Below are 26,241 nucleotides of genomic sequence, written 5' to 3'. Positions count from 1 at the left end.
AAACAAGCAACGTCATAAAGGAAAAGCGGTAAGTAAATTATATTACAAACAATATTATTAAAGTTTGCTAATATTTAAGTTTTATCGCAAATATAATCAAAGTAATAATAATAAAAATAATATCGATGTTTTATTTTAATTAGCCTTTAAATTTTGTTTTTTTTTTATGTGAATACAATCAAATTTTTTGTCATACTGTGTAATAAATACAGGAAAGAAACGTAATAGTAATACAGTAAGAAACGTAATTGAAACGTAATAGTTTAACTAACTGAAAAGTAATTAATATTCCAGGGAAATATAAGTTGATAACATTATTTATTCAATCTTTCTTTTTATTCAGAAATTTTTTTTACTGACTACTTTAGAAGTAATATTGTTGGCTACTCAACTTAATGTTTACCTCACACTTACAGAAAGTTTTTTACATTAAGTAATTGTGATTAAGAATACTTTGTTAAAGAAATAATAATGGGATTTTGAGACATTATGTTACCTTCCTTAAAAGAAATTTGGAACCGTTTCACAGTGAGTACGTTAATAAATCCAAAGAATTGTTTGAATTAAAATTAAAATCATATGCAAAGCAAATGTTATTTTTAAAAAACGTTTGCGAGCGAAAAACCTTTACTTGCCTCTTACAAAGTTTTATATAAAATAGCTAGATGTAAAAAGCCTCACATCTTTGGTGAAGAACTTATTTTGCCATCTGCAATTGAGATTGTAGAACCTATGTTGGGAAATAATTTTGCCAAACAATTGCAGTCCATACCTCTATCAAATAATACTGTTGCCCGTCGAATTGGTGTTATAGCTGAAGATGTACAGCATCAACTTTTCGGGAAGTTGCGTGACAATTTGTTTTCAATTCAGCTTCATGAAGTATTAAAGGTGCTCATTTAATTGCCTGTGTTCAATTTTGAGATGGTATTACAGCAATAGAACTACTTTTCTGCAAACCAATAGAACTCAAAGTAACAGCATTCACATTATTTGCTATCTTAAAGGATTTTATAAACGAGCCAAACATAGAGTGAAAAAGTTGCATCGGAATGTGTACCGATGGTGCTCGTTCAATGTGTGGAAGATTCCAAAGTATACGAGCACTTGTAAAACAAATATCTCCACAGAGTGTCTGGGCACATTGCATTATCTACAGAGAAGCACTGGCTTCCAAAGAAATGAGTTCTGATTTAAATATTGTGCTAACGACGGTTGTAATAGCAGTAAATTTTATCAAAATGCCCTAAAATCAAGAATCTTTTCTGGACTTTGTAAAGCCATGGATGCAGTCCATTCAACGTTACTATTTTGTTATGAGGCAAAATGGTTATCACGGGGGAAATTTTTACAACCTGTTTATGAAGAGATGAAATCTCCATTTTTGTAAAAGAGAAAAACCGGACAGAAGCCGACAACTTTCGAGATGATTTTTATTCGTGATGGAATTGAGCTACTTGGTCGACATATTCGTGAAATTAAATACCTTAAATCTCAGCACCAAGGAGCAAATACACATATGTTGGATACGAGTGATTAAGTTAGTGATTTTTGGCATAAATTGTAATAGTGGAGCAGAAATTTAAACCAAAAAACCTAGAAATGTTTGCAAATGTGAATGAATGTGTTAAAACTTACAATGAACTTAAAACTTACAAACTGAAGAACGTGTAAAACTTGTTTGCGTAACCAATAGGAATCATTTAGCTATGCTGGCAAAGAATTTAAAAAAGTATTTTCTTGCTGACGACAACTTGGTAGCAAGTTACGAGTGGGTTAGGGATCCGTTTTAAAATACTCTCAGCTTCCGAAGAAAAAAATATTCGTAGACTTCACGGCAAGAGGCGAAAACGAAAGACAATTTAGTAATAAATCACTTTTTGGAAGTGTCGATTACAACCAGGATTATCGTAACACACTGTTCTCACAAAATTCTCTCACACGACACAATCTTTGCTTCTCTATGACTTTTATTTCATTCTGATTTTGTTCAGAATTAGGGCAATAGTTTACTAGTAAGCAAGAACAAGTCATTCTTATTATTGTAGATTATGTAAATATTGTTACATACTTCTGTTAGTAGTAAGTACAGGTATTACACCAGCAATTTTCATTTTCTGCACGAATAATCTGTAATGGTTTCATTGGTTTTGATATAGTTTTGAATGTAAAATTTGTTATTATAGCACTTCTGATCTGGAATGCAAACTAATTAAAAGATTAAACTTACTTTGTTTTAAAATCTATTAAATTATCCGAAGTTCTTTAATTTATATAAAATTTTATTTCCACTTGCCTAACCTTCATGTTCATTTGGTTTATATTTCTCTGTTATCCAATTTTTTTTACAACTATGAAAATAAATTTTGTCAAAAAATAAAATTAAGAGATGATAATATACAGTCGCCTAGTTGATTAACGAAGTATGCCTACAAAATACTGACTTTATTGCAAGAATATCTGTCTTGAATCATCAAAGGAACAGAACTATATAATTCTATCAACTTTAGATCAATATTAAAGCGCGCGCACACACACACATACACACACACACACACACACACACACACACACTCATGTACAAGCCAAGTAAATAAGTAAGAAACATAGGTTCCAAATTTTATTTTACATAATGAATGCACAGCTCCTAGTCGTCCCTCTGAGAATAGTTTTGGCGGTAATCCCAATTCCAACGGTCACACTCATTACTAATCTGAATTACATAAACGATTCTCTTCGTTCTTTGCTATCTATATAGACTGCTTGTTTTATTGGGGGCAAATATCCAATCCACTTTACATATGACTACCATTACATCTGGACCGTAATTTCCACTTTTATAAACTAGCGTGGTGAGAAATAAATCGCTGTATAACGTGTCTTTAATTTTATGTATTTAACAATAAATGATACGCTGATTTCACTGTACTTAAAAATAGATTATTTTAAGTAGACATACTACCATCTTAATATTAATATCATATATTAATATTTAAAAGCAAATGTTTTTTAGGCGTATACTCAAATGGTGTGTATCACCAATGTACTATTCTTAACAATTCCAAAAAAATCAGTTACAGAGTGAGTTATCTATTTTTATTAGTCTGTGAATATCTAGTTTATGATATATCTGAAATTTAAATCATGACCTAGGTTTGGTAAGTGAAATATTCATTATCATAAAGATTGAAAAATATTTTCCGCTTTGTAATTTGGTAATCAACTTTAAAAGTCACGATTCTTTCACAAACCAAGAAGACTATATGAAAAATTACAAATAACCTCTACTTTCTGTAGTGATGAAATAATAATTTCAAAAATCGGAAAACTTAATGAATCACATTTGCGTACGTACAAGTTAGTAAGACAAACAAGAGTAAGTAAACAAATTATATCTAAATTGAAACATTAATAATTCTCTGATTCACTTTTTTTCACCGATTAAAGATTTCTGGCTACCTGAAAACACTAGATTCAGATTATTTTATTTAATGCAGATTTTTTATTATGAATTGTTTTTTTATAAAATCACTTCTTAATGTAAAAATATCTGTTTTATTTCAACTGGATTCTTACAGAACATATAAATTAACATTAAATGATAAATTAATTGCAAAACCGGTTTACGGAAATTATTCATGAAGCCTGGCGTTACTTAAGTAGAATAAGTTAGTATTTTCCATCCTTGACAGATATAAGAGCATAAAGAAAATTATAAAATATTATACGTATGCATTAGAGTTTAATCTTAATAATAAGCTTACTGGAATCTAAATAATTAGACGGTTTTTTGTTTTTCTGATATTTTGCCATGTCGGAAAATGTATTTATTGATAGTAAGATAGAGTCAATTTTAATCCTACGAAATTGTTATTTTAGCTCGAAAAATACATATATTGAATTATTTGAGTTTCTAGGGACATGTTATAAAACAAACCGATCGGTGTACGAAAGAGAGGTGTAAAAATAGAGATTGTGCACAATGAAGTATAATTATTCGTCTTTAATAAGAAATAGAAACAAATAAATTGATAAAGTTTTATTTGCGGTGTATTGAAAATCACCTGATTGATTAACCGATGCGTGTCTAGAATCTGATAGAAAATATATATATATATATTCGAAGATTTTAGAAGAAGAAAGGTTTTTTAAAATATTTACTTAATAATGAGATGTCTACAACCGTAAATTTTCTTCATGCCTGTATGATCCAAAGCCATTCTATGCGAGCCTTATAGTACTATTGTTACATAATGTTGCAGGTTAGACAAATAAACTTTAAGGTATTTTTGTCGCAAGTGTGCAGTAAAAATATGATTTAATATTAAAATAATTAATTTTAATCGGAAAAAAATAATGTTACAGTTTAGTCTTCATCATGCATCATGTGCAGACCTCAATTTTAATTTATTCAAGGAGCTCGTCCAAAATGTTTTTGAAAAATATTAAACAAGTGTAAACAGCGTACAATAATATAATACCATGTGTTCGTGTTAATGAGATTTACATTAAAAAACGTAACAAAGAATCGTTTTGTCTGGGAGCGGTAACGACTACAAACGTAGCATAGTAGTGCGTTACTCATCAGCGCAGTTAATAAGAGTTCATTTGTGAGGCAGGAATAGCTCGAATGGTGTGCCGCTCCGCTAACCAGGGTTTTCAACATCTCTCCAATTACGCGCCAGAAATACAACATCCCCTGTCCAAAAGTCTCGCATCTCCTCCGCCCTTTTCCGGAACCTAATTGACGCACAAATCAGGCCAGAACATAAATTCACAGCTTTATTGTTGCTTCTTACAAGGACTAATTCAATGTTATTTAAATCAAATTCTCTCTCATCCTTTGATCCAAAATTCTTTCCTCCTCTGAAATTAATCTAACAGTAGATCAATTCGAAATAAACGCTCCCTGCATCCGAATCAACTGAAACTTCTTGTTTATTAATTATACAAATAATTTTCAACAGTTTAATCATTTCTCTCATTAATTTATTTAATATTTTTGTTAAGAAATCCTCTCATACACTCATAATAATGTTTTGTGAGTTTCTTAAATTTATAATCTGATGAAATAAAGCGATGAAACGATTAGATTTTAACATTTAAAAATAATAATAAAATTTTATAAATGGTTCCGAAAAATGTTTAAATCAGAATATTATTGTATAACTAACTTGGTTTTAATACTTTAATGGAAAATTCGACACTTGCTCTTTTACACATATTTTAATACATAGTAAGTTTTTTTTTATTTAAGATTAACTGATTAATCGTAACAAAATTTGCTTCTGCAGAACTTTCTTTTCTTAAGGAAAATCTCTTTCTGATAACAAAAATCAAATCGATTAAAAATGCCAGTTCCAGCCATCATATTTTAACCAATCTGTGTTAAGTAAACAAAATCTTAAATTATTCTCTACGATGGCAGAAAAATATCTCCCTAACACTATTTTTAGAAATGGAGATACGGCACCTTTCAAAGATAATAAACGAATAACTGCAGAATTTTCTGTTTTGCATTATAATTTAAATGTAAGTTAATATCAAAAATGTTAAAAGTATTGTTCTTTCTGATTAGCAGGGAAGCACCAGAATAATACTTCTACGTAGTATTAATAATAATCTGGATAATAATAATTTTAGTAGTCGTCTGGGAAATAATAATAACAAATTACTTTGTATAGTTTTGGTTCTAACACAAAAACTGGCACCCGTAAATAGAAACGAATCCTAAGGATAGCATGAATATCAGTTTCATAAGAAGATAGGTAAAAGAAAAGATGTAGACAATAGGAATAGCAAAAAATTATATATCTCGGGTCGGTTTCTTGCAAATTACAAGTAGTATTTTTTATCATAAAAAGTTCCATTGGCTTTGTAAAAGAAGTGAGGTTATAATGTGGAAACCTGATTTCAGCAGTAAATTATGAACTTAGCAAACACATTCTAAGATAAAAATATAAATAATGGAAGTTAACAAATATTTCTGCAAAAAAATTAATTCATTTTTTTTCAGTAGTAAATTTACATTCCTGTAATTTTTTCCTATTATTTGTTTTATAATTGTTTTTTAGCCTTTAATATACATTTCTATAATTGTAGTAGTAGAAAAAAACTTTAGCACAAGCCTGTAGACTATCTAATCTTACGTAATTTTTTTAAAAATAAATATATAGTTATTAATGTGTGATGAATATTGCAATTCGCAGTATTTGTGTAAATAAGTTATGGTTGAGTTAATCGATGTCAGGACTGCAGATGGAAAATGCATCTTTTAACATGAATCTGTCAGCAATATCTTGCCCGATTACAGTTCTTCATTTTTATAATGATTACAGAAGATGCTATTATGATCAAATACACCACTATCTTAGTGATACTCTATTCCTATTAAAATCCTGGCTACTCAACGATTTATCGTAAAATGATTCATGCAATATCGTTACTGTAGTTCTATTAGCCACTTATGGGTTAACGAAATAATCATTATGTTTAAGAAAAGTGCTACCGAAAATGTTTGTTTATGATGTATGATCAATCAGAGGATCTCAAATGAACTACTTTCTTTCTTATTCAGATACATGAGTGTTTCGTCGTTTAATGCTGCATTGTTAATCTTAGAAGTATCTTTATTAATTAATGTGATAAACATTGTGCTGAATAATTCGTTAATATTAAGTTCAATTTAAACTCTTATATTTAAGCTGGTCAATTTTCAATCATTTGAAAAAGTGTTAATTTAATTAATAATGTTAATTTATTCCGTTAAATTATTGCTGACCAACTTTTATAAATAAATTTGTGGGATATTTCTATTGATTTTTAGAAAAGGTTTTTAAATTATTTTTTATTCACGCAATTTTTTATTAGATTTTTTATTTCAGTAGACTAATTTTTTGCTTGTCACACTAAGAGTTACGATATACAGTAAACTAAAGAAACAGCTGTTATTATTTAGCTACGATTAGCTACAGTTATCGATGTAAGATTTAGAATTACCCATCTAAAGGAAGTGTAAGTATTACGAATGTAGAGAGTTCAGATTAAGAAACGTAAAAATGACTAGGAAAATTTATTCTTAAGTAAAACTTAAAAATAATTTATATTCTTTAACCCGATAACGATTTATGAAGCACATCAATATATCAACGCGTATGCCATAAAACAATACCGCAAGACTACTCTGTAAAACAGCATTTTATTAAATCCAACGGAGAGAAAGCAGGAGAGATGTAGTAAGAGAAAAGGAAGGAAAGGGTGTGAGAGTGTTACAGAAGGGATGATAATAAATGTCTGTGCAGGGGTTTGGCATAGCAATATGATTCCCTATGAAAAATTAAACTGTGGTTGAGAACAGCCCTTCTCCGCACCGGGGTGAATTTTTGATGGTCTAGGGGCTAATATCTCATTTAAGGGGCGCCACCGGTGGTGAATTTTGTAAACCCCCCTATGATGAGACAGCCCCTGTATTACATTTTAAAATACCATTTCAAAACCTTCCCCTCGAGACTTGCCACTCATTTTTCCTAATGAAACAGAGGCAAAGCGGTTAAACATACCTTTATAATATTTATAATTCTCCACTCCGATGCCATTACCTTCCACGTTTTTACTCAAATACGGATTCACTTCTCATATAAATACATGAGCTTACTACAAAATATGAAAGAAATATTCATAGCAGTTTTACTTTTAACATTACACTCGTATATAAATGTTTTTCGTGTGCTAACATAATACCACAACAAAAAGAAAACGAAAAGTATATTTCATTCTAGTTTGTTATTTGTGTTAAAACTTTAATATAATATTTATTTTCATTTAATAATAACAAACCACTCGTGAAAAATATTTTAAAAATTCAAAGTGATAATATTTCATTCTACAGTGAAAGTATTATCATCATGTATATATACATACATATATATATATATATATATATATATATATATATATATATATATATATATATATATATATAATAACGCTAAAAAAAATTAGCATTACTATCAAGGCGAGGTCAGTTCTGATTGAAACTCACATGAAATCTTTATAATTTTCAATCAAAATGAATAAAAATATATGCTAAAATATCCCATTAAAAGAGTGCTGTAAAAAACTCTATTCAGAAATGTTTTTAATATCTTATTTTGTAAAAATTTAAACATTTTAAGGAACTTAATTAGTACTGTTAGTACCTATATTAGGAAATTAGAGATTTCAAAGACCAAATCATAAAACTAGCCATTACTGGATTGTGTTTTTTGTTATAAAATAATTTTAGCAATTAAATTCAACTTTTTTGTCGTTCCTGTTTCAAAAACCATTTATAGTACTTACATTTATATTACGATTAAAATTAAATCACACTATTTTTACACAAAGATGGCATGAATTTTCTTCAGAAGAGTACACCAAATAAATCGTAAATCGTTAAATGTGATTTTAATGTCATTCATATAGAATACATCATGAGTCATAGTTCATACGTTTCTGTAATTTTCGAATAAGATAGTAGTATTTGCAGAAGTATATAACTTAAAATATGTTATAAATTTAAGAATCTGCTTATAGATATAAGAGAAAATCTTTAAGTAACATTACTTTTTCGTGGACGAGATATAGGCGTATGTAGTATATATTTTAGTACAAAGATGAATGTCAACAAAAAAAATTGAAGAATTGAAATAATTATAAAAATATATTAAGTTAACTGAATAGCAGTAATGATCAAATTTGTCAGAGAGCGATTGGTCTCTTACTACAGGTTGTCACAAATCGAAAAAGAAAAGAGGGAAGGAAAATTTGGCGATCCATAGGTCCCAATTAGGACTGGAATGCGAGTCAATTTGTTCGATGCTGGTAATTAGGTGGTAGCGTGTCACTCAGCTTATATTGATGGTGGTAGAGACAGGATCTTTTCGCCTTTAAAGCGAGGTTCTTCAGCCAAAAACAGTCGTTTCTTTCTTGTTGCTAGATTAATCGTAGCCCACCCGCTCGCACTATCAGACCATTAAATTGACACCATTACTGTTCTAACTCTCAATTATTATTTAATTTTCCTAACAGCAATCAAAAAAGAAAGGTTGATGAAATAATTTTCTTGTTATTAAATTCGATACAATGAGTTCTTTATACTTTTATCATTTTGGCAACTCTACCAGATTTCTTATGCGCATATAAAATTAAAAAATTACGGTAATTTAAAGATGAAACTAAGGATTTAATTGTTTCATAAATGCTAAATGTACGCGCTCAAGGAAGCGTGTAATGTTTTTACTATAAATTATGATTAAAAATTATAAAGTATTTAAAAAGCCAATTATTATAATTAACTACAAAAAAAGACAAACTACCTTACACAGTATACATTCTCTTTCCCTTTAGAATGAGTGTTTTATAAGACAGAACTAATAGAAAGATATCCCATATTCATTACAACAACGCATTTTATTTTGCTAACAAATACAAAATGTATTATTTTTTTATATGAATTTTTCTAATGAATTTTTATCATCTGCCAATAAGATTTATTAAGAAAAGGCCCTGCAGAAAAATTAAGGCTTCAATAGCTCATGAAATAGTGATTTTCCACTATTCTCTCTAATGCAATATTAAAAAATTCCTCAAATATTTAAAAACCGTTTAATGGATGTAATTAAAAAGTATAATTAACCCTATTAGGTTTTATTTATTCAACCTTTGCTAACAAGCTGTTCATTAAAAGTAATTTAAATTATATTTAGAAAGAAATTTGAAGGAAATTATCTGTAAAATAAACTAAAAATTAATATGAATTTTATAAAAAATAATATCAAATACGAGCTAAGAAAATATTTATTATCACTCAACATATGTTCACAACCAAAGTAATTTATCTTTCTCGAGCGGAGAAAAACAATAAAAAAATAAATCAATAATAAATATTATTTATTATAACAATACATACTTATACTATTTGTAATTAATTTATACTATTTCATATATTTATACTATTTATAAATAAATAGCTATCACATTTTATATATATATAAAAAATTTATAACTAGGTTACAAATAAATTACTATTCAATTTGAGGCCTAATTTTCTAATGTGTATTGATTTCATGGTAAAAAAATTTCGTATACGATTAGAAGACACAAACAGACGGGAGGTAGGTTATTAAACTTACCGGTGGTAGGAACGATGGTTCGTTATTAAACCGCTAACAATAATTGTGGGTTTCCAACACGGCAACCTACTGTAAGTAATTTTCTTATTGAATAAAACAATTATTTTGGGATTTAATTAACTCAAATTTATTTTTTATTTAAGTTATTTTTTTGTTATGAATTCTTCACATTATTCTTCTGAAATCGATCAGCAAACTGCCATATATTTTAAAACAATATTATTCTCTAAAAAATTCTATAAAAATTACTATACGGCTGGTTACTTTTATTTGGTAATGTCTGAATTAACTACGACAGCTGTGTTTTATAAGATACATTCAGTTCTGCTAACTATTAAGTCATACATCGATTTGTTTTATGGAATAATAAATTATCTACGGAATTACATCATAAGCAAATGATGCTGAATATGTTTTATTATCTGCATTTAAGAAATAAATTTAAAAAAGGATTATTTTGAATATTTAAAAACAAGACCTGAGGAATTTATACATTCATTAATAAATCAAATAACTGTCATTTGTAGCTGTTAGTGTGTGTATTTTGTACAGCATTTAGACTAGAATAGGATAGTTGTCCTGTATCTCCTTTTGATGTGTCGATTGTGCTGTAAGGTTGATAATAAGAATACGCTGCGTTCTGAGCGAAACTGCGATCCCAGCCACCTCCGCCACCACCACCTCCTCCACCACCTCCGCCAGACATCCATCCACCGCCTCCGCCGCCGCTGCTATCCCAACCTCCTCCTCCTCCTCCACCACCACCTCCTCCTCCTCCACCACCTCCTCCCATCCACTCGGCATCACTGATTCCGGAAGGTGCATAACCACCGCCTCCTCCTCCTCCGCCTCCACCTCCGCAACCACAGCCACCTCCACCTCCCTGTTATTAAAAGAAATCAATTATATTACTAATATTTTCGTTTTTGTTTTATAAGCATTATTACACTCCCTATAAATTAGGCAGTTAAATAGTCTACATGAAACTAATTATCTCCAAATAACTAGAAAAATATAAACCATACTCAATATTTTAACGCTTCTGTTCTTAAAAAGGGATTAAGAAAAAGGAAAAGTATCACAATACCAAGAACAAAAACATTAACAACAATTTATAAAAAAAAAAAAAAAAACACTAACGGTTTGGTGCAGTAAGTAACAATAATTTCTATATGTTTTAATTTTATATTCCAAAACAAGGGCTGTAACAGTACATTACAATGCAAATACATTATTATCTTTCACAATAATAAAATAAATTGTTATAATTCATGAGAATAATAATTATATATTATTATTATTATTATGCGTCTGTTCCCTTATCGGGCGGCGTTATGGTAAGCGTCTGTTTCCCATGTTGTGGGCGGCTGTCATGATAAGAGAGATATCGGAGACCCTCAGGCCAGATGGAGCTTATCTATCATGAAACAAGACTCTCATACATGAAACAAGTGGATAAGCAAAGCAATGATAATTACCGAGGTGGTAGGGTTACTCAGACGATGGCCCTTCGAAACCGTCGTGATGTTTCGCTGGCCGCAGGGAGTGATGGATCAAGCGGCGTCCCCCTGTGGAAGGCACCAAGAAATGAAAACAATTTCATTACTCAGAGGAGTGCAAAAAAGGATGAGAATGCACCACACCTTGTGCGCAGACCATGAGGCATGGTCTGGTCAGAAGCGGAAATAAAAGAAGTAATGTGATACTTTTATTATTGTCGAATGCAATCGAAAAGCACCGAAAAAAGTATACAATTTATGGAGAGTGCGCAACCCAGACTCGAGACCCAATGTGAATAGTAAGAAACTAGTAACCAAAGGTGACAAACTGAAAGACGCGAAAAAATCAGTGAGGCACTAGTTAGACAAATTCAAATTGGAGTAAGGCGACCAACAGAAGCACAAAATAAGGGTCTATAAGAGAGACAAGTGTTGAGTAGGAGGTACGATATCAAGAGGATCGAGACCTAGAAGCAAATGAAAGAGCTTCGAATGTCATTTAAAATGAAGCAGAAGCAAACGTTCCATACGATGACGATCTGTTGAGGATGAGGGACTGCTTATCACAGCAGTATGATGAGGTGAAGAACATGCAAACGTATCAAAGACTAACACCGATCAAGGTAAAAAAGAACAATCACATCCGACAGATACTCAATAGAGTGACCCACGTAACACAAGACGTCGCGAGAGATATGGAGCCGTTGGAAACATCCCAACACCGCAGGGAAAGACACCCGCCTTGTGACGCTTCCGGACGCCACACCGACCCCCTCACGATCAAGGCCCTGATGGGCTTTAACAGGAGTCGTCTTTCGCCTTCTGACTTTTTACATCTCATAGTAATAAGCCTGGCCTCGTTGGGATGCCACCGATGTAAATGCCTCGGCAGACATTTACATCGGTGATTTATGAATTCAGCCTTTGACATTGCTGTAGGCCTCGTCCGGACATCTTCAATGTCCTACGTCGTTTCCCTCTGAACTAGGTAACCGAGTTCGCAGAAGCATGAAACCGCTCCTAGATCTACTTTTATTGAGCCAATTCTGTGAATGTCTCGAGATTCGAGGCAAATTTAAACACATCATACCACCAAAAAATTTTATTCGCGAAAACGAAATTCCCTTAGTAAACTAAACCTCAGTCCATATTCGAGACTAAGGGTAATTTATGGGTTCTGGTCTAGTCTACAAGGGAGAGGCGGACAGACCTCCTATCCACAGTCAGCTCGATCGCAGAGTCCCGCGTGACATTTACTTGCTGTGAACCATCGCCGAGATGCCGCTACACCTCACGACTGCATGGGATCTATGCCCTCGGCAGTGCAGTCATCATCCTGCCAAGAGTATCGTGTGCTCATTCAAGACTTCCCTCGTCAAAACGCCGCTATACCTTAAGGCTGCATGGTAACCCATGACCTTGGCAGTGCAGTAGCCTTCCACCGACAGCTATACAATTAAATAATTACCACAAATATAACTAACCATGGCTCGCTGCCAGTGCGCTTACCTTCAGCGAATCAACTGCCCAGGCGGTGCCTAACCGCCCGGGGTCCTACTCTACTAAATCCTCTCGGTCGTCCTATGCAGGGCGAGAAAGCAGAGGAAGCCAGCCACAATTGTGCAGTCTCTGCGAGTTTTCCAGTTGACTCGCAGATTAAAGAAGGAATCCTCTCTCTCAAGTTCCCTTACAAAGCTGGTAGGTTTAGCTTCGTACCGGGGACAGACATATAGGACATGTTACGCAGTATCATCGACTCTACAATCCGGACACAAGCCGGAGTCAACAGAACTTAACCTAGCCAAACTATTCCTAAAGGCACCATGTCCTAAAAGGAATTGAGTTATATACCGATTGGGGGAAACCCAACTAATTACTCGCAACTCCCTAACATTTGGAAAGTTACCATGTGTGTATTGACCAGTAGAAAAATCATTCCACCTAGTTTGAACACCCCGGATATGTCCAAAGACGCCGAGTCCATATTTACACTAGATGGACAAAGTCCATGACTCTAGGAAGTGCGTCCTCTGTGCCCTTGCCGGGGCAAAAAACATTCTGGTCGTCCATCAGCTAATAGTTAGAAGTTAACCTTCTATTAATGCGGAGGTACAAAACCTTCTTGAAAACCTTACCTACTACAGGCAAGAGCGTCAGAGGACGGGAAGAAGAACTTAGCGTGGGATCCTGGTCGCCACCTTAGAACAGAAATTTCAACATTCCACGTTTCCAACACGCTGTGAAATTCCAACACGCCCAGCAAAGAGCATCCTATTAAAAACCCTAGTCAAAGAACCATGAATCATCAGCAACGTGCGAATAAGAAGCTCCACTGTGATACCATCATATCCGAGGGCTTTATTCCTAACCAGGCTACAAATTACTTGGCAGACTTCCGCCTCAGTAATTTCAGAAGACAATTCTCAGAATGAAAACCTACAACTTCCCTGCGAACACATCTATGATGCGAGGTTTCAGCAACCTCAGTATCATATGAAAGCAGATCGTTCATCAGAAGATGAAGGACACGAACTTTATCTATTACAACTCCATCCTGGGTTGAGAGAGCCTACAGAAGAATGTATTTTTTCCGCTTATGACCAATTACTCTATAGACAACACCCCATGGTTATTTATTTCACTGCTCTTGCATAAAAGAGCGCCAGGAGTCAAGTTAAGAAGATCTAACCATGTAATAATTCTCGGTCCTCTTCCACGATAATCCGCAATGAAAATTGTACGCCGATCAGGATCACCCTCACGCTGTGCAGCTCTCCTGATCCGGCCAACAGTCCGCTTCATCGCGGTCAAGTTCCGAGTTCACCATCCAGTTACTCTCCCCTGACCCGTGCTTCTGGGTATCGATTGCTCAGCGTCTTCAACTACCGCAGAAGAAACATTCTCTGCCAGGTCATCTAAAGGGACCTCATCCAGACTTCGAATAAAAACGCGAAGCCTGGCCGCAAGAATATTTGAACCCTTGGCCAATCCGCACGCCTGTGTAGGTAACGCTCCTGCTGAACAGGAACGTCACCCCTAAAGACATCGCGCAGCCCACCTACCAAATCAAAAACTATTAGCCGGTGATCATTTTTGCTGTCATCGACTACCGACCTGTTAAAAATCCTATCAGGGAATCCTTGCCAATGGTATCATCAATGTTGGGACTATGGCGGAGCCACCGCAAACCGACTGCTTCGGCGAAGGTCAATTCGCCGGCTACATTAAAAACATCAAAATAATGCTGCGAGATGAAACCTTGATCAATTTGCCGCCATCATCCGTGATCCCACTGTGCCAAAGAAGCAATTTTGCATTCGCATCAACTTCTATAAAAATGGGACTACCCACTACCAGCCTAAAAATCCTATTCCACCTTTCGAAATGCTGTGCAGTGGGATCCCTGTACTGAAAATACGAACTAACAACAACCAGGTCCAACCCATCCATAGCAAGCCTAACGACGTGATGTGTGTCAGATGCCTGCCGTATGAAGACGCTACCTAAAGACTTCGTGCACAGTACGCCGGCTTTACTGTCACCAACCAAAGATTTATTCCAGCCTGACAAACCTGGCAGATCACCCTTAGTCTTGTACGGGGGTTGTAGAAGAAGCTCGAGGCTCCGTTCATCTCCATCTAATTCAATTTGGATCGCATAGGTACCCTAGGCATTTAGTTGACCGACACTAATCATTAAGAGAGTTGAAATACATCTCAACAGCTCTGAAGCAGCAACCGCACTCCATACTATTAACTATGACTTTTGCGTAACCTTTTACAGTTAACGCAAGACGGATCCTCCTTTTTTTGCGGACAATCGTCATGCTTGTGGCTCTCTTCTCACCATAATGCGCGCAGACTGACGCATACTTACCGAACTCGGCTCTCTGGTCGAACCTACAGCACCTAAAGCAACGCTGCACGTGAAGGTATTACTTGACGCGACAGTATGCAAAATCCACAATGATTCGTCCCTTCAACACGAACGTCTGGTAGAGACAAGCCCCTAACTCAAAAACACCGTGATACAGTGAGGCATCACGATTGATTGAAGTCCATTCTACACTCTTTCTTGAACGAGGCTTCGTCCAAGTCAGTGTTCTGCTCTCGGATGAGAGACAGAACCTCATCATCGGAGAGACTTCGCTCAATGTCATAAAATATGACCCGGGGCTTACGTAGTCACATGGGGTCGACCTTCACCTGAAGCTTATGTACAGCTGGAGACTCCTTAATGTCGCGGGCTGTTTTCTTATTTTTAGCGACAACTACGTCCTTCGCTGGTCTCCTTGATATCCCTGATCTTCAGCTGCTTTCAGTATCACGAAGTGTAACCTGGAAGTCCCGCTTTAAATCTTTGCTCGTGGTCTTCGAACTCTCCGCTTTGTTGACAAAAATTACCTCCGGCTTCTTAGCCGTCTTGCTGGCCTCCCACTTTGACTTTAAAACATCAGCGTATCGCCTGGGCTGCGCTGGGGTCTGAACCACTTTAAGAAGGGCCTTAGCCTCTTTGGGCTGGGTGGCTAAGATTTGAAAGCCTTCTGCAGTAGTAGAAAATGCCTGTTTCAATTTAATTAGACGGGAAAGAATGGTTTTGCATAATTATTGATAAATAATTCAAAAATTTACACCGAATATTCAACTTTAAATTCCTACAGTAAATACAAAACCGGAAAATACTCGTAAAATAATTTGAAAACTTCTTGGAGCAGTTATCCTGATTTTTATCATGTTATTGATTTATTATTAGCTAGGTCTGTCAAAGTTTAATAGGTATACTATACTGTAATAAATTAGAATCATTTATAAAAAAATATACGGATAAATAATTTAAATAGTCTTTGTAATAAAAATGATAGCTTACCTTTCCTCCTCCTTTTCCTCCTCCACACGGACATCCCATCATTCCACCCCCCATCATTTTCATCCTTGTCATTTGAACCAATTTCTTTATTAACATTATTTTGGTTACTATAAAACTTATCTTTGCCATTAAGAAACCTTTTACTGCTTTTATTGCTATTATCTTGATAAGTATAGGTTTTAAAATAAGAAGTTTAATTATAACTATTTTACCAACGATTGCTGCAATCTTTTTAAATATCTTGGCTAACTTTTTCTTCTTTTTCTTTTTTCCTCTTCCTGTAAAACAATACCAAAAAATGCAGATAGTTAAGAAATTTCATACATCCTGTTTTTTTATTATTCAAGTGTCCTATATATTTGTGATAATTTGAGATATTACTTTTAATATCAGCTAAATTTATTTTTGAAAATAATCCTTAACAGGAATAAATTTATTTAAGCATTCGAATGTAAAGTAAACGTAATTCACTTTTACCTAAATGTCTTAAATTCTTATTTTGATTCATAAATAAGATACATACTTACAATACTTAATTGATTTGTAATTGGTACGCCACACCCGTTCACTAAAAGAGAGTATTCCTCCTATATCTATTTTTTTTTCCAATTAAAATAATCTCCATATTTCAAATCGACCGTACTTTTTACGTAATACATCAATAAATTAAGAATAATTAAACAATCAATGAGGGTAATTAATAATTGAATTAAAATAACATCATTTCATAAAATACAATATTGAACTTTAAATTACAGTTAAGATGCAAATTTGTTCGAGTTTCAAATAAAAAAATTGTATTCAAGTATCTTACAAAAAACCATTTTTTATAATTTTTCAAATTTACAATCACTCATTCTTTGGAAAACTTTGGAATTTTGCAACACCATTTCCAACATTACAATTATAATTGTTGGTAATGGAGTGTATTTATTATTATTAATAAATAATTGTTAATACAGTAATTGAGAAAATAGTATAAAAATTATATTTCATGTCCAGTAATAAGCAAACTGTTCTATTTAAAATAAATTTATATTTATTCAGGATCACAACTCAATTATATATTATACACAATGCAAAGCCAACGACGTTTTTGTAAACATAACAAATTCATTGATAAACATGTATGAAAATGTCAGAATTTTTAATTTACAAAAACCTCGTTTATACGACACTTATTTATCACATTAATTATTATTGTTAATAAACCTCCAGTGTACACTGGTATCCACTGTCTGGTCGTTTCATCTATTTCATTAAAGATATTTGCAAACAAATGTAAAATTTCTGTATCTGTATGAAAATGTATACTGAATCAATGACAACAATTTTTAATTTATTACAATTTTCAAGACTTAATTATTTTTCGTTAAATAAAAAAGCCGATTTATATAAAAAGCATCGTATAACGAAACTGGTTTATAACTTTGTAAATCAAGTATAGGGTTATTTTTAATGTGATGATTTTAGATATAAATTCCAAATTTTCTACTTTTATTTTAATAATTGTGAATTATTTACTTTTTTTATTAATATACATTCTTTATGATCAGCTAAATCTTCTCAAAAATTTGAGAAAAAATCATTTGATTTTTTAAAAATCAAATGATTTTTAAATCGTTCAATTGTTTTTTTACACTATAATTATATTTTAAGTTTTAAGTGATATTTTAAAAAGAGTGACTCGTTTGAATCCTCAGAATGTATAAATTATAATAGTATTATACTAAAACAAAAAGTAGGAAACTCCTAACAGATTCATGAAGAAAGTCAAAATTCTCTACATTAAAATAACAAGCGGTCACTCCAAAGAACAATTTTAAAACCCAATTTTACGTGTAGATTGCAGTGTGGTCTTCTTAAAATGTAACTTTATTATATTATTCCTACGTTATAACACGTTACAATCTGTTCAACTTGTGAACAATAAGCAACCTCCATGGCCCAATGAGATGAAGATTATATGTATGGGGATGAGATATGAATGAGGTGTAGTCTTCTACAAACTCAGGCCAACTATTCCTGAGATGTGTTTAGGTTAATTGAACCTAAACCACCAGTATGCACTGGTATCCACTTCTGAATTTTTTCTTTTTATATGAACAGCAATAGAATGGTCATCGTCAACATTTCTTGGTAATTGATTAACCATTGTATTAACTTCTATAGGAACATCGATAACTTGCCCATAGATGTCAAATAGTCCCTGAACGTACCTTAATTTTCTAATCTGCATGAATGGTATTCTTGGTGAAATAAGTCTTTCTGATACTAAATTCAATGGTAATTTTTTCAAATTTTCTGGAATAGGAGGATATTTGAATCCATTATAAACAGATAAAGGTGGTATTTGTTGTTTATTAATTGCAGATACACAAGTTCAGCATATCTTAATTTGTGGTATCTTATCATTAGTGAGTAGCTTTCTTATAAATTAAATATTATTATTTGATGTAACTTCATTTTTGAATATTTTTAAATCATTTTTAAACCATAATCTATCACAAATATCACAAACATGACCAAAATCGTTTTGAAGAAATTGCTTATTGAACTCATGATGTACACTGACATAATTAGAATAGGAATTAGGAATTTTGATTATTTTTTGTAACAAAATTGTTAATATTTTGCGTAAACGAGTCGGAATCACTCACTATCTGAATTGAATGTTGAAGATTCCGAAATGCGTAAATGCTTAACTGTTTTTTATTTTCTGAAATAAATTGAACATTAACGTGTGATGAACCTACTATCTGTGATGTATGAATTGTTTGTAATTTTTTATTTCTGGTTTTGTCTCGAAATAGTTGACAATGTTTTTTTTAATGATTCTTTTCTGTCAATATTTTGTTTTTGATCAAGAGTTTTATTTTTTTTGCTATCTCTATATCTTTTGAGACGCAATTTCGATAATTTTTTATGCCTGGTTTTTTCATCGAACATGTCTGTTTCTGAAAATTTTCCCTTTTGACTTTCCCTATATCGCTGATTACGAAATCGTAATTCTTTTGAACGTTCGTACTCTTTATTCATTTTATAAGTATCATCATCGCTTTCTTCATTTGTATTTCTTTTCTGACTGTTAATTTAATTCTGACTACTATATTCATTATCCTCTATAATTGAGTTATCCTAACAAAAATATATAATAAAATTTAGTGAATTAACTATTATTAAATTATAATTAAAATTACTAAATTAAGTGAAATTAATTATTAGGAATTGTAAATGTAAAAAAAAAAATTAGTTTTATTCTTTTGAATATCCCGAATGGCGTATAAACTATATGCTTTATCTACCGCGTTGCGTGTACTATGCCTATATATATATATATATATATATATATATATATATATATATATATATATATATATTTATGGAAGTATAATTTATTGCATTCTTTTTAGAATGTACTAATGTACTGTATTGCATATATTTAGAATTTTAGAATGTACAATATACACAGTGGTGGTCTTTGTTAGTTCTCTTAAAATGCAAGAGATAGCGTTGATTAATGTGAGATTATTTGATTAGAGTTAAAAATTAGTAAGTAGGTATTATTTAATTAAAATAAATTATTACTGCTAAAAATAAATATATTATCAAATCAAGTTAATTTTTAATTGTTAAAAATTATTTCATCTCTAAATTAGCTAAAATCAACAATTTTTAAAACCCTATATTAAACTCTTTTAAAGTACGCGGTTACACATCAGCACCATCTGTTGTATTTTGTGAGAACTAACCCATTTATAATATATATATATATATATATATATATATGTTTATATAGCTCTAGCGTCACGTGACGATTTTTGATTACGAGTCAGCTCTATTTTCCCCATGCAAAAGTCTATCCGAAAATCTCCGCACAACGCGCCTTATATATATATATATATATATATATATATATATATATATATATATATATGTTTATATAGCTCTAGCGTCAAGTGACGATTTTTGATTACGAGTCAGCTCTATTTTCCCCATGCAAAAGTCTATCCGAAAATCTCCGCACAACGCGCCTAAAGAAGTTTTCACTTCAATTATGAAATTAGTATAATGCATTTTAATTAGCTAAATTTAATTATTTTTGTTGAGATCAACCAAAAAAAAAACAAATACAATGATTTTTTTTTATTATGTATGTCAGCAGTTACTAATCAAGTAAAAATCGAAAATGTGATGTAAGTTCTTTAAATTATGGTAGCGTATTTTCTCTTAAAAAATAAATATTCAGTAATTTATTTCAATAAACAACATGTTAATTAACTGATTTAATTTGCGGCATTTTTTTTTTTTTTTGTATGAGAGCTAGTAGAGCCAACGATTATCTAAGATCTTTTTCGATTTCCTCGTTTGAGTAAGTTACAGTCTTACATTATCAGTTGTCACAAGTAAACGCTTAGTAAAAACCACCTGGAAAAAATTAAAAAAAACACAACCACAATTAACTGAGAAATATGATTACAATCATACGTAGCCTACCTTCAACTTCATCAGTTGTATGTCCAGTTACGTTGATGTCGATGTAGCTGACTGAACGTCTATTACTTTCGTCCAAATCAGGTAACTGTACTCTAATAAACCTGTTATCGATAAACTGTTCCCATGCTAAATCCAGAAGAGAAGATAACGTGTGTTCATCAGTTGCTTTTCGAGCTATTAGCATTTGTTCCGTAATCGTTGGGGTTTTTGACTCGGAAAATCTTATAATTTCTAACCACTGACCTATTAGATACAAAAAAAAAAATATATATATATATATATATATAATGTTTTTTTATTTTATATTCTGTAAAATTATACTTTGAGATTAGCAGTTAGTAGAAACAGGAAATGAAATTTTCAGATTCTTTCATTAGATTGTATTTTTCTAAAAAATATTTCATGAGCGCGGCAGTACTCTGTCTCAGACATTTTAATATCCCAAGCGTATATTATTCAGTCATTATGTGGAACCTATGCCAGCTTTCTTGTGCTTGAAAGATTTGACACAATTTTCTTTTATACACCCTGAAATAAAAATTTTGACTTTTGACGAGTGTTGCCTTTTCGATTTTTTCCTTTCAAATTTAATGCAGCTTCAACCTTAACTATAAATTTTGTTAAGTAATTACTGAGTTTAAGTGGTTTTTACTTATACTTGGATTATGCCCATCACTTCAAAATTATTTACATGAATACACACAAAACGTCAACCATTTTGTTTACATTTTAGTTTTCCATCACATCTGTGATGGAAAACTAAACTCACTCTGTGATGGTCTGTGTATTTATTGAGCGCGCGCGAGTGCGTGTGTATGGATATATATATATACACCATTTTCATGAATATTTTTAGTATGAAAATATTTATCTTTAAATGTTAAAATAAATTTTTCATTAATAAGTCAATAATAATCAAAGATGTCTATTAATACAATTAATAAGATATAATTTAAAACTGATTCAGTTAAATGTCACAATGTTGGTAAGTTAAATTCAAATGCATTGAAATTTATACTGAAAAAAAAACAGAATACGTGTAAAAATTGATAAATATGTTAAAAAATTTATTGTTAAACAATTTTGTGAATACTGCAAAGTTTTTAAATCTGAATTTTCCTAAATAGGCGTCAAATTCTTCTCATGAAATAATCGATATTTCAATATATTCTGAAAGTGCTGGTCTAAGATACATACAAGTTCGGAAGTTTCTATAATATTCAAGCGGAGGATTTTCATTAACTGGAGATTTTATTATATTTTTTACACTTTTCTTCTCAAATATTGTTTGAGAAGTAAAATAGTTAGTGATTCGTTAATAGATGTTTATACAATTAGCTCTTGGTCAAGGTTTTTATTTTAAATAAAAAAACAGGATTATTTTTAAAAAAACTAGTATATTTTATAAAATATAAAGGCCATTTTTTCTATTATTAAGTTAGTTGAGCTACTCTACATCAAATCAGGTTTACAGTTTTACAAACGTTATAATTTAACTAAATTTAAATATTATTATTTAATACGATCAGAAAACCGTAACAATTAGACTAAACAATTCAGAGTTCATTGTTGAAAAAAATTGTTAAAATTGCAACAGTTATCGATTTAGATAAATAGTGGCAATTTATTTTATTATTTTGCTAATGTTATTTTTTCGTAAATTTCAATATTAAGAAATTATGGATTAATTAGACCAACAGAAATAAGTAACAGTGAATTGCAAGTCGTATTCCTGTAAAAGATTTTCTAAACCTTGATATTTACATTCAGAACGCAAATTCGGTTTATGTGCTTAGTTTTATAGTTCGCAAGATAGCTGCTTATACACATTTTAATTTATTACGAAGTTGTGCCGATGGAAAGTTATTTTTATAACAGTTAAATTACTAAATAAACCGGTTTTGAAATCTGAAAGTATGTCTCAAAATCTATTTTGTTAATTTAATCCACAATTTCTAACATTTTCTGAGAAATGTTTTAAGTGGCCAGGATCTATGACAAAAATAATATTGTTTTAACTGATGTAATCACTGGTTCGGTTTCCCCCTAGTGTTAAGTAGAATCTACCGTATTATTTTACTAATTTAAGTATGGAGCCAAAGAGAGATTGAGATAGGGAGTGAGTACGGTAATGTTATAGATTAACTTGGATGTTAAATTTTAGCATTCATAGTCATATTTTAGTATTATGACTAAGTAATATACTTCGTTAAATGACATAATACAATAATTTACTTATAAAATAGTAATAATTTTAATTATTAGTTGAATATAATCAATATAATTAATTCACTATATATAATAATACTATATAACATGGTATAATTATTATTATATATATATATACTATAATTAAGATAATATTCACATTAACCTGATAAACTGTTTGATTTTCAAAAATATTAAGTAAATAATGGAAAATATCTTCTAGCAGTCTTTTATGAACATAATAACTTTCAGACACACACGAACATCCATACACATATAGAAAAAAAATTACAAAAACATCAAAAAAATTACAAAAAAATGTATTTGATTGCATATAAAAAATTATTTTTTAAAAAAGCTTTTATTTAACTAATATTAATATTAACATTAATATTCATAAAAAAGGAAAAAAAAATTATAAAAACCCTCTAAAAAGTAAAAAAATAAAGTATATAAATAAAAAATAAATAAATGTAATAATTATTCAATTTTAAAATTAAAAGTAATGAAAATATTTAGCTAAATAAAAGCGTGGCGCAGTTTTTATAATTTATTTAAAACAACAGAACATTTTTTTTTTTACAATTAATCTTCATTTTCATTTTCAATAACGACGCGAGGAGGCGAAAAGGTCTTTAATATCACTTCTTTATTTTTCCTGTTTAGCCTCCGGTAACTACCGTTCAGATAATACTTCAGAGGATGAATGAGGATGATATGTATGAGTGTAGTCTTGTACATTCTCAGTTCGACCATTCCTGAGATGTGCGGTTAATTGAAACCCAACCACCAAAGAACATCGTTATCCACGATCTCGTATTCAAATCCGTGTAAAAATAACTGGCTTTACTAGGACTTGAACGCTGGAACTCTCGGCTTCCAAATCAGCTGATTTGGGAAGACGTGTTCACCACTAGACCAACCCGGTGGGTTAGGCGGAAAGGTCTGCTGGAACCTCTCCAGTTGAGACTGACTAGCTACAAGTAAAAATCTGGGAAATGCACCCACTCGCCTTCTTTGTACGTGTTCCCACATAGTTGAAGTTCATCTTCGTATTCTGCTTGTAATCTAAGCCAAATTGAACGCACTCTTTCCGCTAAAAGTTTCATTTTAATTAATTATGAATTTTTATTTAATAAATTCATAATTACGATTACAGTTTTAATAATGATAATTAATAATTTTTCAGATTACCGTCAAAATGTAATAACTTTGTGCAAGATTTCTTAATTTAATTTTTATTTTTAATCTTATTAACCCTTAAAGGTTATCTCGGTGCAAATTTGAACCAACAAAGAATTAAAACATGAGTTATTTTATTACAGGTAAAAAAAGTATATACATATACTAAACAACCTCCTTAAAAAAAATATATTTAAAAATACAGCCAATGTCTATAAATACTTATTCGAAAACATTGTTATAAAAACTGCGCCACACTTTTATTTAACTAAATATTTCCATTACTTTTAATTTTAAAATTTAATAATTATTAAATTCATTTATTAGATATTTATATAATTTATTTTTTACTTTTCAGTGCATTTTTATATTTGTTAAAATATTTCATTTTTTTGTTTAAAATTCTCAATTTGATTTACTTCTTATTTTCTAATTTTTAGAGGGTTTTTATAATTTGTTTCCTTTTTTATTAATGTTAATATTAATATTAGTTAAATAAAAGCTTTTTTAAAAAATAATTTTTTTATATGCAATCAAATTTATTTTTGTATTTTTATTTTTTTAAGACTAAAAAAACGCTTTTAAAAAAGTAAAAATCATTTTTTAAACACATCGAAGTTACATACGTGTACCAAATTTCAATCATTTTCATACGACAGTTCATGAGAAATGAAAATTTTCAACTAAATGCATGAATTTAGCGTAGGGGTAGCGCGTGGGGCGTGGGAGTGGGTCATATAAAATTCCGACACCGTAGTGATGTATTGTCATCGAAGTTACATACGTGTACCAAATTTCATTGATTTTCATACAATAGATCAAAAGATATAGCAGTTGCAAGATTTGATTATTCCTAAAGCGATTTAAATAAAAGCTTTTAATAATAGATACAGCTCAGTAATTAAATATGTTCTTATTACTTATTTTAATAAATGTCTTTTTTCTTCTTTATTTTAGATGATTAATTTATCATATAAGCTTGAGTATGGGAATAGGGAATATAAATTTTTAGTTCGGTAAAGTTCAATTTCTGATTGGAATTCGTACAAATGACCTTCCAAATGATGATCTCGTGTATACACTTCCATGTTTATTGAGAAAACCCAACAGATGTATTTTTTTAAATGTACATATATATATATATATATATATATATATATATATTCACAGTGGATTCCCGTTAAAAGGACCACTAGTTATTCGGAGCAGCCGTTTAATTGGGGCATTTTTGTTAAAATATTGGTATAATTCATGCAAAATTACGCTGGTTTAACGGTCCAAAATGCCGCTTATAAGGCTCCCTAGCTCGTTCGTTTCTTTCTTTTACTTTTAAAATATCACAATTCTATTAGTGATTTAAATCGCTTGACTGTTATTGAATGTTCTGTTGAGGGAGGTAACTTCCTTCTATCACTGGTCTGCATTGTACATAGTGCGTGGTTACACAGATACTGTTATGACGAAGCAAATGCTTTTATTTTCTTCATTGCGAGTCCGTTGTTCATTATGCACGGTGCTGTTGTTATTATCTTTCCGTAATTATTTTTAATCATGGGTTTCTCTGTTACAAATACATCGCGTTATCCAGATAACGCGATGTGTTTGTAACAGATCCAGGGGCTTTTTTGAGCTGGCTCAAAAATTGATCGAATTACTGTGCTTTGTTGCACGAATATGTCTGGCAGCGAAAAACTAAAACTTCTTGTTATTGGTAAAGCAGGTAAACTGCGTTGATTTAAATGGGTTAGAATGGAGAGTTTACCTGTGCACTACTATTTTAATAAAAAAGCCTGGATGATGAGTCTAATTTTTCATGA

General features: G+C 31.3%; 1 protein-coding gene across 1 annotated transcript; it reads right to left on the bottom strand.

The window, feature by feature from the left end:
* Window positions 1-10,689: 10,689 nt before the first annotated feature.
* LOC142317842 (uncharacterized) lies at window positions 10,690-16,591 on the bottom strand. Its single transcript, XM_075354392.1, has 2 exons — window positions 16,538-16,591; window positions 10,690-11,055 (listed from the first exon to the last, which is right to left on the bottom strand). The coding sequence occupies exons 1-2, from the start codon at window positions 16,589-16,591 to the stop codon at window positions 10,690-10,692; spliced, it is 420 nt and encodes a 139-aa protein (XP_075210507.1).
* Window positions 16,592-26,241: the final 9,650 nt, after the last annotated feature.

Source organism: Lycorma delicatula, chromosome 1 (genome assembly GCF_047948215.1).
Source record: "Lycorma delicatula isolate Av1 chromosome 1, ASM4794821v1, whole genome shotgun sequence".
Taxonomy (NCBI): Eukaryota; Metazoa; Arthropoda; class Insecta; order Hemiptera; family Fulgoridae; genus Lycorma; species Lycorma delicatula.
This window is presented reverse-complemented; position numbering and strand designations above follow the sequence as displayed.

Coding starts and splice junctions, on each gene's coding strand:
- LOC142317842 (XM_075354392.1), bottom strand. CDS start 16,591: ATGGGGGGTGGAATGATGGGATGTCCGTGTGGAGGAGGAAAAGGAGGA. Junction 11,056..16,537: donor GAGGAAAAGGAGGAGGAAAG/GTAAGCTATCAT, acceptor TTTTAATAACAG/GGAGGTGGAGGTGGCTGTGG.